Source organism: Danio aesculapii, chromosome 4 (genome assembly GCF_903798145.1).
Source record: "Danio aesculapii chromosome 4, fDanAes4.1, whole genome shotgun sequence".
NCBI lineage: Eukaryota > Metazoa > Chordata > Actinopteri > Cypriniformes > Danionidae > Danio > Danio aesculapii.
In genome coordinates, this window is record NC_079438.1 from 16,683,996 (window position 1) to 16,701,543 (window position 17,548).

Below are 17,548 nucleotides of genomic sequence, written 5' to 3' on the forward strand. Positions count from 1 at the left end.
AATGAAAGAAACTCATTCCTGTCTTTCAATGAGTGCTTATGTGCATTTAGGAGAACTAGGCAGCACATTCGGGGCTGCAAGATGGATTTAATTTAGTATTCTTATTATTAAAATATATCTGAATGAGGATCAAATGACTGAGTTGGTCTTTGAGAATGAAAACCAACCTGTTTGTTCCTGCAGATCTTCCTGTTTGACTCTGAATGTTTCTTCAATCTTCACATCTTCACTCTCCTCTTTAATAAACGGCATCTTTATAACAGTGTGGAGATCAGTCGCTTCAGCAGGAGTTTTTCTCTGTGTTTGGACACTTTATCCTGTTTAAAATAAATAAAACAATGAACAGAAACAAAATAACTTCTCATCAACACTTGCTGCAACAGTTTCTTTATATGAGAGTAATTAACAAAAAGAAATCAGGTAAAAGGTTCCATTAAAACACTTATTACACAGATTTCTGTAACTTATTCAAACAATAGCCAATATTTACGTAGGAGTAAAATAGTACTACGTTGTATAAAGAGTTAAAATAATATTTTCAACAACAGGAACACAATTTAGCATCGGATGAAAAACCTGAACCTTTAATTAAATCGGTTTATATCTGTAAACGTTTTAAAACAAACCTTTCTCCAGCTGAATCACAGCGCTGAAGCGGCGCCGCCTGATGACGTCACACCGCGCCAAAATAAAAGTCATTTTTGTTTAGCTTTTTTTTTTTGCCACTTACTGTTGAGGTCATGGCTAGGGCCAGATGGAATCTGCGGACGTTTTTTTGCTATTTCTGCGGAGAATTTTGGTAAAAATCTGCGGATTTCTGTGAAATTATTTTGGGAGTATCATAACTAAAACCTTAATATGTGAAATAATAAATAATAATAATATCTTTTTAACTTGTATTTAATGTTTAAAATGCAAATCCAATTAGATTCAATTTATTTGGTAAACAAAGCAAGTCTCTCACATAATATATCTACTAAAAGACAAGAAAATTTTGCATTACAAACTGCATTGTACATAAATCAGATGAACATTTTCATATTAGTCAATATTACTGTAATTAATTTAAAAACTGAATAAATTTAGATTTTTCCCAGAGATAGGTTGTGGCTGGACGGGCATCCATTGCGTAAAAACATGCATATGAAAACATGTTAATTCCGCTGTGGCAACCCCCCGATTAATAAAGGGACTAAAATGAATAAATAAATTTAGATTTACACACATTTACTCAAGTAAATAAACAGAATTAATGATGGGCTAAAAATCTGCGAAATTCCTAGTCATGGCTTATATATTCAGCATTTGGAGTTGATCAAAACCTTTACTCTAAACATTTTAAGACAATTAAAAAAACTTTTCAATCCACTTAGACTAAGTGTTTAAAGCAGACAATCTCAACATTCTAAGATGTATAATAAAAAATCTCATGGGTGTTTTGAGTTGAAACTTTACAGACACATTCTGGAGACACAAAAGACTTTTCTTAAATCTTGAAAAGGGGTCAAATTGGTGCCCTTTAAGTAAAAAGTACCCAGTACTACTACACGTTTTAGTTTCACTAGCTGGGTCATTATCACTATTAAGTGCCTTTGATATCCCACAAGAATCAGTCCTATATGAACATAATGCGCAATAATGAAACTCTGAGTTTTAATATAATTGGTTAAACCTTTACACACATGCGGGTAGAATTATAAGTGTTTTGAAATATGTTTTTGTCTGTTTTTGCCAAATTCTTTCATTGAATAGATGTGATTTTGCCATGTCCCACACACTGCTCAGACAACTTCAGTGAGGCTAAAAAGTAGGTAAATTAGATCAAATTAAAAAAAGATTTTTAAATATTCTTATTGTCTTTAACAAGTTATTTTAAAGAGAAGTATATATTTTTTTTCTGTTTTAATAATAACATTAATCATTTTGCACGTGTCCTTAAAATTGCTGTCCACCCTATCATGATCTGGTAAATGCCCCTTTAAGATGTACTCTGATGTACTCATTGGCATCCCCGTGCCCAGTTTGCTTTTCAGAGGAGGTTAAAACATCTGCTGTGCACACAGTAAATATCTACACTTATGTTTCCTATTTTTCCTCATGTTGGGTTTGAAACTGAATGTTGACAAGCTTAACATGTCCACTCTGTCATAGTGAAATATGAATTAATTTTTAAAAGAATCAGAAATTAAAGATGTAGCTTTTAAACAGTGTACAAAGAGCTTAAATATGGAAACACTTTACCAGCTGCAGGTATAACCTGTGCTGAATAAATGCTATCTTTAGCCAAAAATGTCCTCCTTGTCATTGTCCACCCTGTCACAAATCCTTCCTTGACAGGGTGGTCATATATGCATTGTTATTGACACTTTATTTTCTTTAATATTTTATTGTTAATTAGTTCATTTTTTTATGTTACAACACTTACACATACACTGCAGGAGTAGATGCAATATGAGTCGTGGACAATACAAACCTTTTGGCAATATCTGTCTCAGTCTATATTGAGGACATCATTTTAAAGTCCATATAATGGATCTCACTGACTGTTTGAAATAAAACTACAGCCCTAAGTATTTGTATACTTATGTGAACATCTGTAATCTAATTATTTACCTTATTCTGAAAAAAAAACAACAACAGTATTAAGGTGTTTAACTTGAGTTGCTTCCAACATTCCATTCACTCCTCCAATACAGTGTACCGTATAAAGATTCATTAGCAAATTTAGTTTAATTTGAAGGACAATAATTGTTTATTTTAGTATTAATTTGCATATTGAAAAAACCTAATTGATACCAGAAGAGGCGGGCGGCATGGTGGCTCAGTGGTTTGCAGTGTTAGTGAAAACAGAAGTTGAATTCTTGAAAACGTTTACAACCCTTTTATATGAACCCTTTAATGTTTCTTGTTGTACCTGTTGTTTTTCAAATTATTTATAACCTCAGCAAAACATCTTGTGTGATTTTTTAATTAACCAATAAGGGCCAGTTAATATGATCTGAAATCTTGACAAAATATTTTAGATCTTGGGTTTTATTTAGAAAAGTATGTGCACTGATTGCATATTTTATTGGAAAAATGTTTTGTCCATAATTTCATTATTATAAATAGACTTTTTCCATAATCTATAAAGTTGGGTTGGTAAAGGGACACATGACCTTTCTGAAAATATACATGTTATAATCACACTGCAATGAAAGTATACTTACACTACTTTGAATTTGTTCATGACAGGATTGACACAATTTGAGGTTTGTTTCCTGTTTTTCTGCTTGCAGATTATTTGTAAAAAGTGCAGGAGCTTGACCAACATTCATTTCTTACAGCCTAAGGTCTAATTAATACAACAACTATGTGGTCATGTCAAAAATCTCAAACTTTTTTTTTTTTTATTTTGATGTCTCAAGGGCACTTTATAGTGATAAAATGACCCTAAAACGTTTTTTAAAATTGTCTTAAAAATGTTTAGATTAAAGGTTTTGATCAACTTTAAATACTGAATATCTGTTTCTGTGTGAGAGATAGCAGATCTGTTGTGTAAAGTGGAAAACGAGGGAGAAATGTATCAATAAGTCATAACTGCCAGTGGCAAAAAAGCTAAACAAAAAAGACTTTTATTTTGGCGTGGCGTGTGACGTCATAAGGCTGCGCTGCTCCAGCGATGTGATTCAAGTGGAGAAAGGTTTGTTTTAAAGCTTTTACAGATATAAAGCGATTGATTAAAGTTTCAGGTTTTCCCTCCGCTGCAAAATATGTACCTGTTGTTGACAATATTATTTACCCTTTATACAATGTAGTACTATTTTACTCAAAGTAATCGAGGGCTATTGTTTGATTAAAGTAACAGAAATGTGTATAATAAATGTTTTAATGAAGGTTTAATTTATTTAGTAGCATACTGTCAGTTCATTCTATGTATACATCACTATATATAAGAAATGGAGTAAGATTGTTTTAATCTGCTCATTTGTGGCTATTGTTTCTAGCTCAGACCTGATTTCTTTATTGAGGTAAAGTTGGTTTTATTTTCGCACATTCAGACTTTCTCCTAAACTAACTGAATATAACTTTTTTATATAATTATTTGCTAATTCTAAACAGGGAAATCATCTTATCAAAATACAACATTGTTCACAGTCAAATAAATAGTAATGTTGTTTTCAAGTCCTACTTGGATGAGATTTCAGACTCAAAAGTACCATGGTAAACAATACAGGAACCATGTCACAAGTTGTCACTGAACAAATGTGCGAATATAAAACCAACTTTACCTCAATGATTTGTTTTTGATTTCGTGTTTCTTTCATCTTGTGTTAATTATTCTCATATAAAGAAACTGTTGAATCAAGTGTTGAAGAGAAGTTATTTTGTTTCTGTTCATTGTTTTGTTCATTTTAAACAGGATAAAGTGTCCAAACTCAGAGAAAAACTCCTGCTGAAGCGACTGATCTCCACACTGTTATGAAGATGGCGTTTATTAAAGAGGAGAGTGAAGATGTGAAGATTGAAGAAACATTCACAGTCAAACAGGAAGATCTGCAGGAGCAAACAGGTTGATTTTCATTCTCAAAGACCAACTCAGTCATTTGATCCTCATTCAGATATATTTTAATAATAAGAATACTAAATTAAATCCATCTTGCAGCCCTGAGTGTCAATATTTTGATACATATCCACACATAATCTTGCTTTCGCTTTGGTCTTTCTAAACGCGCTCTCTTCTCTTGACACGTGCTGCTCCGTGTCCTCATCTGTAAACAATATCGAGAGGTTAGTAACTGAACTCCTTTCAATATCACTGACTCGATTAATTAAATACGAAAGCCGTGTAAAGTGCTGTCGTTTGGCGTGTTGTCCTTCTTTCCGATTAAATCTCTCAAATTATCATATGTGATCTCTGTTATTATTGACTTTTAGGCGGATAAGGGAAAAACGTCAAAAACACACACAAGATATCTTAAACCGTTACTGTTCAATGTTGTGCTTAACGGTAGTGTAATGCAATATTGAAAATTCAGGGTTCAATAATGAATAGAATAAATTTTGATAATTCAAGATTTTTCAGGGAGCAGGTCAACGCACACACACACAGAGCGCTATGATAAAGCATGCAAAATGCCATATGTGTGTCAATTTAAAAAATGTTATATGCGAAATAAATGCTGAAAAAATTGTTTTTGATATGCTATAAATGGTAATGAATTAGCTTTCTACCACTAACAAGTAGGCTAATATGCAAAGATGTGCTATTCAAAAATTAGTTTGTTAGTTATAAAAAAAACTGATGTCAACATTGGCTCTGGTGCATTAAATAATAATATTAAGATTTTTTTAAATCACAGAATATAAAAAATAGTATCGAATGTTGATATTTTTTGAAGGGATTCTCTTAAAGTTGTAAATTCCAGCATCGTGACAACACTACAGTTATAGCGAAGATTATTATATCCATTAGCAATATGGGTAATTATATTGCATGTATATTTTACATTTCAAAAAGTTCAGGATTGAAACTCTTTAAAAACAGCAATTTTTTCCAGTATCTTATTGAAAGCATATTTAGTTTTTATAATTCAGCTTTCGCCAATCATTAATGATTTAATGTTTTAAGTTTAGGGAATAAAAAGATTTTTATATATTGTTTGTTAGCTCTGTTATGGATGAATTTACTAACATGTACACTCAAAAAAAAATATTCCGTAAAATGTACTGGGATTAACTGTTAATCCAGTCAGACTCAGGCAGGTGCAGAGCAGAGGGCGTGCAGAGGAGTGGGACCGCTGGGACGTCACTTCGTGCACGGCAGTTTAGAAAAATATGGACAAAGAACTGTAAATGAACAGATAGCATGTTTACTGATGAGGAAAACGCGTAAAAATGTAAAAAATCATTAGGTAAATGCTTGTTTGAATTACATTTAACCACTTACAGTTCAGTTTTACCTTAATGAAAAAAGTCTGATCTTATTAACAATATTAAACGTAATTCACTGTTGTACTGTCCATGGCCGGTTTAGACAAGACAATAATCATTTGAAATAACGATAAAAAGGTAATAAAGCAGTCTTTTAACTAAAATATTGTGATATGTTTTATTTACCGTACATACCAGCGGAAAACAGGAAGAACTACGTCTTGGTGTTCATCAAACGCAGTCTGAGCTGCGATTCCCTTCCCATAATGCAATTCGAAAATGTATATAAACGGAAAAACACCCGTAATACGTGTAGTACGGAAAAAATCTGTTAAAATATACAGTCATTTTACTGTTATGGTACAGATTTTTTTTTTTTACAGTGTAGAAATAACAATAAATCATAGCAAGAAACATCCTAATACATAGTTACTAAATTGTAACTGAATTGACAGTAACAATTTACAGTTTTACAACTTTTTAGCCAAACATTCTACTCGCTATAACTGCAAAGATCACATGACACTGACATCAGGATTAAAATATTTTTAAATTGTCCAGTGTGTAATTTAATGAAATATTCAGTTTTCCTTTTGTAATTGTGGTAATCGTATTGACAGTTTACAGTTTAAACATTTGAAATGTAAAATATTGCTTAATTTTTTTTTTTTTTTTATTGCGCAATGATACATGATGGGAAAATAACTCACTAATTCGGACATCAAGAATTTTTGGTAATTTAATCTTGAATAAATAAATAAATATTCAAAGTAAATAAACAATTACAATAAATAATCAAAAATGTAACAATGTAACAATTTTTTTTAAAGCTGAAAAAAGGATGGCTTTGGTCACTAAATGTACGTGCAACTATAGAATCACCCATATAGTTCATGGAGAGCAACATGTTTTTGTGGAGTTTACTTGCAAAACTTGGCAAACATCACCTAAGCAAGCAAACACTGAGATAATTATAGTCTGCAATACAAATAATAGTTGTAAAATAAAAGTTAGTTTGCTTTTATTAAAATGACAGAGAACATTTATAAAGATAAATACATTATATATATATATATATATATATATATATATATATATATATATATATATATATATATCAGAATCAGAAAGAGCTTTATTGCCAGGTATGTTCACACATACTAGGAATTTGTTTTCGTGACAGAGCTTCTACAGTGCAACAGGATTACAGAGACAGGACAAAAAACAGATAATAAATATATTTAAAAAAATAGAAGTACGTAGTACAAGTGTAAGAAGACAAGTGTATGTACATGTTTATTACTATATACAACGTTATATGTGCAGCTGTTATGTGCAATTGGTATGGTATGTAAAGTGTGTTGTTAAATAAGTGTATATGTGTATAAAAGTGTACTGAGGGAAGAAACTGTTTCTGTGTCGGGCTGTTCTGGTGCGCAGTGCTCTGTAGCGTCGACCAGAAGGTAAAAGTTCAAAGAGGCAGTGTGCTGGGTGTGAGGGGTCCAGAGTGATTTTGGCAGCCCTTCTGCTCGCTCTGGATAAGTACAGTTCTTGGGGAGTAGAAAGGGTTGTACCAGTGATTCGCTCAGCAGTCCGAACTATTCTACGTAGTCTTTGGAGGTCGTATTTAGTAGCTGAGCTAAACCAGACAGTTATTGATGTGAAGATGACTGGTTCAATGATGGAGGTGTAGAACTGTTTCAGCAGCTCCTTTGGGAGGTTAAACTTCCTCAACTGATGAAGAAAGTACAGCCTCTGTTGAGCTTTTTTGACAATGGAGTCAATGTGAGTGTCCCACTTCAGGTCCTGAGAGATGGTGGTGCCCAGGAACCTGAATGACTCCACTGCTGCCACAATGCTGTCCATGATGCTTAGTGGGGGTAGAGCAGGGGGGTTTCTCCTGAAGTCCACTATCATCTCCACTGTTTTGAGCGTGTTGAGCTCCAGGTTGTTGTGGCTACACCAGACAGCCAACTCCTTAACCTCCTGTCTGTAAGCAGACTCGTCACCGTCCTGAATGAGGCCAATAAGTGTGGTGTCGTCTGCAAACTTCAAGAGCTTCACAGAGGAGTCTTTTGATGTGCAGTCATTCGTGTACAGGGAGAAGAGCAGTGGGGAGAGGACACACCCCTGGGGGGCGCCAGTGCTGATTGTGCGGATGCTAGATGAGAATTTTCCCAGCTTCACCAGCTGCTGCCTGTCCGTTAGGAAGCTGTTGATCCACTGACAGACAGAGGTGGGCACAGAGAGCTGAGTTAATTTGGGCAGGAGAAGTTTTGGGATGATAGTGTTAAACGTCGAGCTGAAGTCAACAAACAAGATCCTCACATAGGTCCCTGGTCTGTCTAGGTGTTGCAGAACATAATGCAGTCCCATATTTACTGCATCATCCACAGACCTGTTTGCTCTGTAGGCAAACTGAAGAGAGTCCAGTGGGGGTTCAGTGATGTCCTTCAGGTGGGCCAGCATCAGTTTTTCAAAGGACTTCATGACCACAGATGTTAGTGCCACCGGTCTGTAGTCATTTAGTCCTGTAAGTTTGCGTTTCTTTGGGATGGGGATGATGGTGGAGCGTTTGAGGCAGGAGGGCACTTCACACAGCTCCAGTGATCTGTTGAAGATCAGGGTGAAGAAGATGGGGGCTAGTTGGTCAGCACAGGATTTTAAACAGGCTGGTGTTATAAAATCTGGGCCTAGTGCTTTTTTCCTCTTCTGTTTCCGGAAGACCTGGCGCACCTCATCTTCATTAAACTGTAGTGCAGGTATGGGGGAGGCGGGGGGTGGTGTAGGTGTTAATGGTGGCGTGAAGAGCAGTTCAGAGTGGGTGTGAGGGGTTTTTTCAAACCGGCAGTAAAACTCATTCAGGTCATTTGCAAGTCGTTCATTGTCTACAGTGCTGGGGGATGGTGTCTTGTAGTTTGTGATGTTTTTCAGACTTTTCCACACAGATGCTGAGTCGCTGGAAGAGAACTGACTCCTTAGTTTCTCAGAATAGTTCCTTTTTGCGACTCTGATCTCATTTTCTAGTGTGTATTTGGCCTGCTTATACAAGGCCCTATCCCCATTCCTGTAAGCAACCTCCTTGGCCTGACGTAGCTGTCTGAGTTTTACAGTGAACCATGGTTTGTCGTTGTTGTATGTGAGTTGAGTCCTGGTAGGAATGCACACGTCTTCACAGAAACTGATATAAGATGTTACAGTCTCTGTGAGCTCATCCAGATTGTTGGCAGCAGCTTCAAAAACACTCCAGTCAGTGAGGTCGAAACAGGCTTGTAGATCCCGCTCTGTTTCGTTAGTCCATCTTTTCACAGATCTTAATACAGGTTTGGCTGTTTTCAGTTTCTGCCTGTAGGTTGGAATGAGATGAATCAAACAATGGTCAGAGTGTCCCGTAGCTGCTCGTTGGACGGAGCGGTACGCATCCTTTATTGTAGTATAGCAGTGATCCAGTATATTGCTGTCTCTTGTGGGACATGTAACATGCTGTCTATATTTTGGCAGTTCACGGGACAGTTTTGCTTTGTTAAAATCCCCGAGAATGATTAAAACAGAGTCCGGGTTTTGTTGCTCGATCACCGTGATCTGATCAGCTAGTTTCTGTATCGCCAGGCTCGTGTGCGCGTGCGGAGGAATGTAAACACTGACGAGGATGAACGAGCAGAACTCGCGCGGGGAATAAAAAGGCTTATAGTTAATAAACAGTGCTTCGAGATCTGGACAGCACATCTTCTTCAAAACTGTTACATCTGTACACCACCTTTCATTGATGTAAAAGCACGTCCCGCCACCGCGTGATTTCCACGTTGATTCTTCATCGCGATCCGCTCTGAACAGCTGATAGCCCGGTAGGTGAAGCGCGTTGTCCGGTATGGTGTCGTTCAGCCAGGTTTCCGTGAAACACAGAGCAGCTGAATGCAGAAAATCCCTGTTTGTCTGAGAGAGCAGAATGAGTTCGTCTATTTTGTTGGGTAGAGAGCGGAGATTTGCCAGATGGATGCTAGGCAGCGCGGTCCGAAATCCGTGCTGTCTGAGTTTCACAAGCGCGCCTGCACGCTTTCCTCGTCTGCGCGCTTGAAAGCGTTTGAGTAGCACCGCGGCTCCGCTGACTACGATGTCCAACAGAACATCAGATAAATCCAGGTATGGAAAAATATTCGGTGGTGTATGTGCCCGAATGTCCAACAATTCGTCTCTGGTGAAACTAATTGTAGGAATATGACTCGAGACAGGACAAACTAACAAAAACACAAACACTACTGCAGAGTACGACACGGAGGCTGCCATCGTCATCGGCGCCATCTTGATAGTAATTTATATATATATAAATTAAACTAATGCATTAAACTGTTAATGCAGCCAAGGGTAAGGACATTTAAATAAGATAAGTTTAATGAGAGGTAAACTTCATCATTTACTGTTAACCTTAAAGTATTTTAGTATTAACTTAGCTAGGCATTTAAAGCCATCGAAACAGGTCACAACGTTGCACAGCATACATTAGGTCCAAAAAAAGATTAATAAATTTACCCCGCACAAACTTAGGCTCCGTTTACACTGTCAGGTCTTGATACAGAATTCTGATTTGTTGCCTATGTCAGATTTTTTTGTCTGTCCGTTTACACGTTCTTTTAATTGTGACCCATATCCAATTCATGTCTTTACACTTGCTGTACAATTTACGATGCATGCATAAACGTGGTTTCTAGCATCTGTGCCACACTAGACACGATGAAAGAAACCGTCTTGTTTATAGTTCTGCGAAATATGCGAAGCGTAGTATAAGTAGTAAATGGTTGAGTCTAGATTTACCTCCACTCAGTTTACGTAATGGCATGGCCCTGATGTGTGTGTGTAGTTGAAGATGTAGCCTTTGCCTGTGTGCGCACTGGTGTTGTTGGAGAGAATAAAGTTGTTCTATGTGTAGCCCGCAGTGAGTGTATTAATAGCGATAAAAGGCTAAAGTTACAACACGAAGTTCGCCCAACTTTAAAATGATTTTGAGGCGGAGGAGGTGGGAAAGGGCCGTCATCGCAGCTTTTGATTATGGTTAATATGCTGTATGATGTCCTCCGCCATTCAGAGGAATGTGTGGGTACGAGAGAGATCTCAGGTCTGGTGGGAGCAAATTGTGGCGACTGACCACTTTTCTCCATGTTTCCTCTGTTGTTGTTGTTTACTGCGTCGGAATTTCCACACACGCTCTTCCTTCTACATCATTAAACCGCGGAGAAGCACCACATTGTCACAAGTTTAATGATGATCAGAACAGAACGCCTCAATAAATCCGATCTGCCTGTGTACATGACAGTCGTATTATCACATATCCATTTTATATCTGATTTATTTCCACATATGAAGGAGACCTGAAACCGATCGCTGAATATCCGAATGCATGCGTTTTTTTCTGTTTACACGGCCATAGAACAGATGTCACATATGAGCAAAAAATCGGAATTGGGTCTCATTTAACTGGCAGTGTAAACGGAGCCTTAAACGTAACTTTAACGGTACACAAGCAAGAAGTGCTAAAAGTTAACTGATTTTGTATGTCTGTTTGACAATTTGACATTTGACTCTGTGCGAGTGGGCGTAACTGCCATAACTTGATTTTCAAGACAGCCTCGCCGCAGCCAATCACCAGCGTTTGATCCGGGCATGTTAAGGATGCAGGTTTTCTAGCTCACTGACGTTGACAAGATTATACCCTTGGGTATCAAATTTGGTACCGAACGAAAATTATTTTTTTGATACTCGATAGTATCGAGACGATTCGGTCGGTGCTTAAAAAGTATTGAACTCGATACCCAGCCCTACCTATAGAACGTTATAACATCACTAAAAGCAGCATCGAAGCAGTCTCCTTTCAGTCAATCCACCTTATCACGGATATTGTCAGCCTGATCTGGTGTATTAATCAACTATTGTGGGTTCTGGAACTATTGTTATTTTACATTTAATGTGCCTCAAAATTTCAGTGTGTAGCCAATGTTTCCAGTGTCTTTTCAATTTTTAGCTTTTGAAGAGAGTTTTTAAGACTTAATGTAAACTAATGTTTTATTTATTTCAGACTTAATTGAAGAGAATAAAGGGATTAAAGAGGAGAAACATCATGTCAAAATTGACGAAAAAAGTCAATTACAGACTGATGGTATTTTGAAAAGGAGAGACAAGAATTGTTTCACCTGCACTCAGTGTGGAAAGAGTTTTGGAAGACAAAGCAGTCTTAAAATTCACATGAGGATCCACACTGGAGAGAAACCATTCACATGCACCCAATGTGCGAAGACTTTCAGCCAAATATCAGCCCTTAACAAACACAAAAAAATCCACACTGGAGAGAAATCTTTCACATGCACTCAGTGTGGGAAAAGTTTCAGCCAATCATCATCCCTTAATAGTCACATGAGGATCCACACTGGAGAGAAACCATTCACATGCACTCATTGTGGGAAGAGTTTCAGCACATCATCATCCCTTAATAGTCACATGAGGATCCACACTGGAGAGAAACCATTCACTTGCACTCAGTGTGGGAAGAGTTTCAGCCAATCATCATCCCTTAATCTACACAAGATGATTCACACTGGAGAGAAACCATTCACATGCACTCTGTGTGGGAAGAGTTTCATCCAATCATCATCCTTTAATTTACACAAGAGGATTCACACTGGAGAGAAACCATTCACATGCACCCATTGTGGGAAGAGTTTCATCCGCTCATCATCCCTTGATCTACACATGATGAGCCACACTGGAGAGAAACCCTTCACATGCACTCAGTGTGGGAAGAGTTACAGCCAATCATCACACCTTAATCAACACATGAGGATCCACACTGGAGAGAAACCATTCACATGCACCCATTGTGGGAAGAGTTTCATCCGCTCATCATCCCTTGATCTACACATGAGGATCCACACTGGAGAGAAACCATTCACCTGCACTCTGTGTGGGAAGAATTTCAGCCAATCAGCAAACTTTAATCTACACATGAGGATCCACACTGGAGAGAAACCATTCACATGCACTCTGTGTGGGAAGAGTTTCAGCCAATCATCATACCTTAATCTACACATGATGAGCCACACTGGAGAGAAACCATTCACATGCACTCAGTGTGGGAAGAGTTTTAACAGCTCATCACACCTTAATCAACACATGAGAATCCACACTGGAGAGAAACCATTCACATGCATCCAGTGTGGTAAGAGTTTTAAGTGCTCATCATCCCTTAATCAACACATGAGAATCCACACTGGAGAGAAATCATTCACATGCACTCAGTGTGGGAAGAGTTTCAACCAACCATCAAACCTTAATCAACACATGAGAATCCACACTGGAGAGAAACCATTCACATGCAATCAGTGTGGGAAGAGTTTCAGCATATCATCATCCCTTAATCTACACATGAGGGTCCACACTGGAGAGAAACCATTCACATGCACTCTGTGTGGGAAGAGTTTCAGCCAATCAACAAGCCTTAATGAACACATGAGAATCCACACCGGAGAGAAACCATTCACTTGCACTCAGTGTGGGAAGAGTTTCATCCGCTCGTCATCCCTTAATCTACACATGATGAGCCACACTGGAGAGAAACCATTCACATGCCCTCAGTGTGGGAAGAGTTTTAACTACTCATCAAACCTTAATCAACACATGAGGATCCACACTGGAGAGAAACCTTTCACGTGCACTCAGTGTGGGAAGAGTTTTAAGTACTCATCAAACCTTAATGAACACATGAGGATTCACACTGGAGAGAAACCATTCACATGCACTCAGTGTGGGAGAAGTTTTAGCAAATCATCATCCCTTAATCTTCACATGATGAGCCACACTGGAGAGAAATCATTCACCTGCTCCTAAGCCGTGGTCACACTGGACTTTTCTCCCCATAGACTTCCATTCATACGCACGGGAATGCGTCAGACCGGAAACGCAAGTTCTTGCATCAAGTTTCGCAGTTCACTGCCTTGCAAAGTTCAAGCTTGGTGAACTCTGACCTGCGAAATCACATCACTTGACTGTGTGAGACCAATCGAAGATCAAAACATGACCTCGCTGGACCAAAATGTAAAATATGGACCAATGGCTCACTTTTTTTAAAATGTCTAATCATCTTGTTTAATCCTGCCCCTTTTCGCAGAGCTGTACAACAGAATTTTGCATGCTCAAACTCTAGTGTGACCGCAGATTCAGTGTGAGATGAGTTTCAGCAACTCCTCAGACCTTAAACACATGAAGATCCACACTGGTGTGAAAGAGTATATGTGCTTGAGTGTGAGAAGACTTTTATTACAGCTCCAAAATTGAAACTGCACCAGACAATTCACACTGGAGAGACCGTACAAGTGTTCACACTGTTACAAGAGGTTTAATCAGAGAACACATCTGAAAACACAGAAGAGGATTCCCACTGGAGAGAAACCGTACAGATCTGTGTCTACAGAGTTTCGCTCATTTGGCGCAGCTTAAGAAACACATGGACAAAAAGTTGCACACATAACATAAATGCAGCAAAACATTTTCACATGTGCACAGGATGTTTTATGTCTGAATAATTTTTTAAAAGGCTGAGTGACGGTATACTGTTTTCCAGCAGTCTTACACTGCAGTAGGTGGGGTTGTAAATGTGTTGCGCTCCTCGCATTTACCATAAACACGATGGCGGCTGAGAGAAGAACACTTTCATAAACATCTGGCAAACAGCACCTCTGCGGCTTAAAATCTCTTTGCAAGTGATTGTACAGGTGCGGATACATTTGTACTCCACTCTCTAGTGTATTCATGTAGCTAGTGTTGTTTTAGATGATGTTCTTTGTCTGAATCCCTGAATGAGAAACAAATCACTGTGAAGACACCGCACATCAAAGAAGTTGGAGCTCCAGGATGGTTAGTTTGCAGTATACCAGGGCCTCAAGTTAAGGAAGCCCATTCAATTGTCCTGTGTTGCATCTTTTATTAGTAACGTTTCTTTATTTTTAGGTTCAAGATTCTTTCTAGTTTACTACAATTACTTTTTTGAGTAGAATATAAACTTGATGAATATTTTCTGATTTAGGCAGAGCGACAGGTGTTAAGTTTTACAATATTAATACACTGTGATGATCCCAAGACTCCAGATTGGAGTATGTGGTAAATCTTGATTGGATGCCTGCATTACTCCTCAATAGGTATATAAAAGTTGTTGTGTTAGCTACCCCAGGACGCTGTGGCTACTCAGGAGTCCTCATGTCAAGACCTGCCATCTCATTGACTCTTTAACCTTATGGTATAGTTTTGCATTACTTTTATCATGTAGTTAAAGTGTTGTGATCATATCCTAATTTTTTATCTTCATTATTATCCCTAGACATTTGTTGGTTGCTTTGATTGATTGTTCTATGAGTGACATTTTATAATAAATAATTAGCATTCAAGCTATTTTGTTGGCTCATCTCTCTTTTATGTTGCGACTTAAACAAGCGGGTTATAACACTTTGCAAAATGTGTCCGGTTGTATCCGAGATCTTGTCCTTTCAGTCATGACCATAGGTGTGAGTAGGAACCTAGATTGAGCGGTAAATTGAGAACATTGCCTTTCGCTTCAGCTCCTTCACCACAACAGACAATCACCTGCATTACTGCTGCCGCTGCACTGATCCATCTTTGAATCTCACATTCCATTCCTCGTGAAAAAAACGCAGATACTTGAACTCAATTTGGGGTAAGGACTCTCCTTCAAACTGGAGATGGCCACCTTTTTCCAGTCAAGCATCATGGTTTCTGACTTAGAGGTGCTGTTTCTCTCCCTGCCATGTCTAACTCAGCAGCAAACCGTCCCACTGCAGGCTGAAGGTCCACGTCTATAAAGCCAAAAGAACAATGTTATCTGCAAATGGCAAAGACAGTCCTAGCCTGCACCTAAAATTCTGTCAGTAAAATTCAGAGAGATCAGCCGCAAAAATAACACATTTACAAAATAAAATGAATAAATAGATGGATGGATAGACATTGTGGTGGTGGAAGGTGGGGGTGGGGGGGTGGGGGGGGTAGGGGGGGGGGGGTAGGATGGCTTGTTCAACTATAAATCAAGATGGAGCTATCTCAGAGGGATGGACCAGTGCGCGAGATTGAAGCCATAATAATGAAATAAATGCTCAGGAAGCCCCAACCCTTTTTTTTATCATCTGGCTGATGCAATGTACTCCTATGCAACCTAGGGTGCTTATTGTTTTTCATTAAATGAAAAATTTATCAAACTGTTTTAAATATTGTAAAAAAATTTTTACAGGGATTTCCTGAAGTAGAGAAGTAACTTAAGGAAGGCAGTTTATTTTGAGTATGATAGTTTGTTATTTTGAGTACCTCAGAGCAGTGGTTCTCAATTCTGGAGCTTGTGCAAAATGAGTTCCCGTCCCGTCCCGAATTAATTTTAGCCCTTCTTACTAATCTTTGAATCACACATGAGAAACCACAAAAGCAGAGATTTGGCTTATCTTTAACTGCTTCAGATCAATTTGCACCAGATCAGCAAGAGACAACATTTGTATAAGTTTCCTTCGCTGACTGGCCTCGATGAAACACAGCGTTCCTGATTGGTTGGTGACTCAGCTTCATTGACGTCCTTGGGATTCACTCGCTTGTGAGTGGAAGTTGTCCTGGGTTACCGGGGTGACAGACTCTGCTAAGAGTCGGTTTGCAGAAGTTTTTTGCAGTTTCATCGATTTCTAAACTTTAAGAGGTGCATGGACAATACTTTGTGACCCGATTGCGTGCAGTGTCTGAGAGCAAGGCGAGAGGGGGCAGAGAGCAGCAGTGACCATGAGCAAGCTAATGCGAAAAGCAAAGTTTTACTGTTGCGTAAGGTTTTTAAGTGATCTGGTTTGGCCCATCCCAATGGCGCTGTCTTCCAATGAGCCGTTGCCATGGATGGCAGGCCCACGCCCCGTACCATTATGCTCAGTGTAAGTCATTAACAGACTGCTTGGTAATTTCATGTGGTAAAATATCTTGTAAGTTTGTTACAATCTTACATCAAATGTTACAAGACAACTAATGTTTCTGATACTAGTTCTTCATTTACACAAATGTATTGCAAATAAATTGCAATATATTGCTCTCATCTACAATTATTAGTTAGCCAATCAGATTAATCCAAACTCACCATAAGAAGCTTAGCAAAAAGTCATACCCTTATCTTCGTTTTCCGAAGAAAGCTCTTGACAGGACTGCTCCAGCTTCTTCACAAGCTTCTAAAGTTCAACATCTCTCTACAACCCATTAACAATTCCATTTCCTTCATCTGACTACGACAAACCAACAACAACAGCAGCAGCAATACAACAACAGCGGAAATAACAAAACAGCAGCATCAAAACTACTCTCACATCATCAACAGCAACATGGACAGGAATGAAATCTCAGCTCTCCCAGAAACACCAGCCCCGGCTCGACAACACCATGCTCAGCCTGGAAGCCGACTCAATACCGAGGCTCCAATAAGAGGCCGAAGGCCTATCCACTCTACTTCAGCAAGGACCCAACGCCGCATGCAATCTCCATCTCCTGTCACTCCAAATCGCCACCCACCTTCTCCAGCTTCTTCATATGCCTCCGCAAGATCATCATCCCTCACTTCCTCACTTGG

General features: G+C 38.4%; 1 protein-coding gene across 1 annotated transcript; it reads left to right on the plus strand.

Annotated features, from left to right (window-relative positions):
- Nucleotides 1-4,408: 4,408 nt before the first annotated feature.
- On the plus strand, nucleotides 4,409-15,338 carry LOC130222069 (gastrula zinc finger protein XlCGF57.1-like). Its single transcript, XM_056454691.1, has 2 exons — nucleotides 4,409-4,552; nucleotides 11,981-15,338. The coding sequence occupies exons 1-2, from the start codon at nucleotides 4,462-4,464 to the stop codon at nucleotides 13,783-13,785; spliced, it is 1,896 nt and encodes a 631-aa protein (XP_056310666.1). The 5' UTR covers nucleotides 4,409-4,461; the 3' UTR covers nucleotides 13,786-15,338.
- The last annotated feature ends 2,210 nt before the right edge of the window (nucleotides 15,339-17,548 follow it).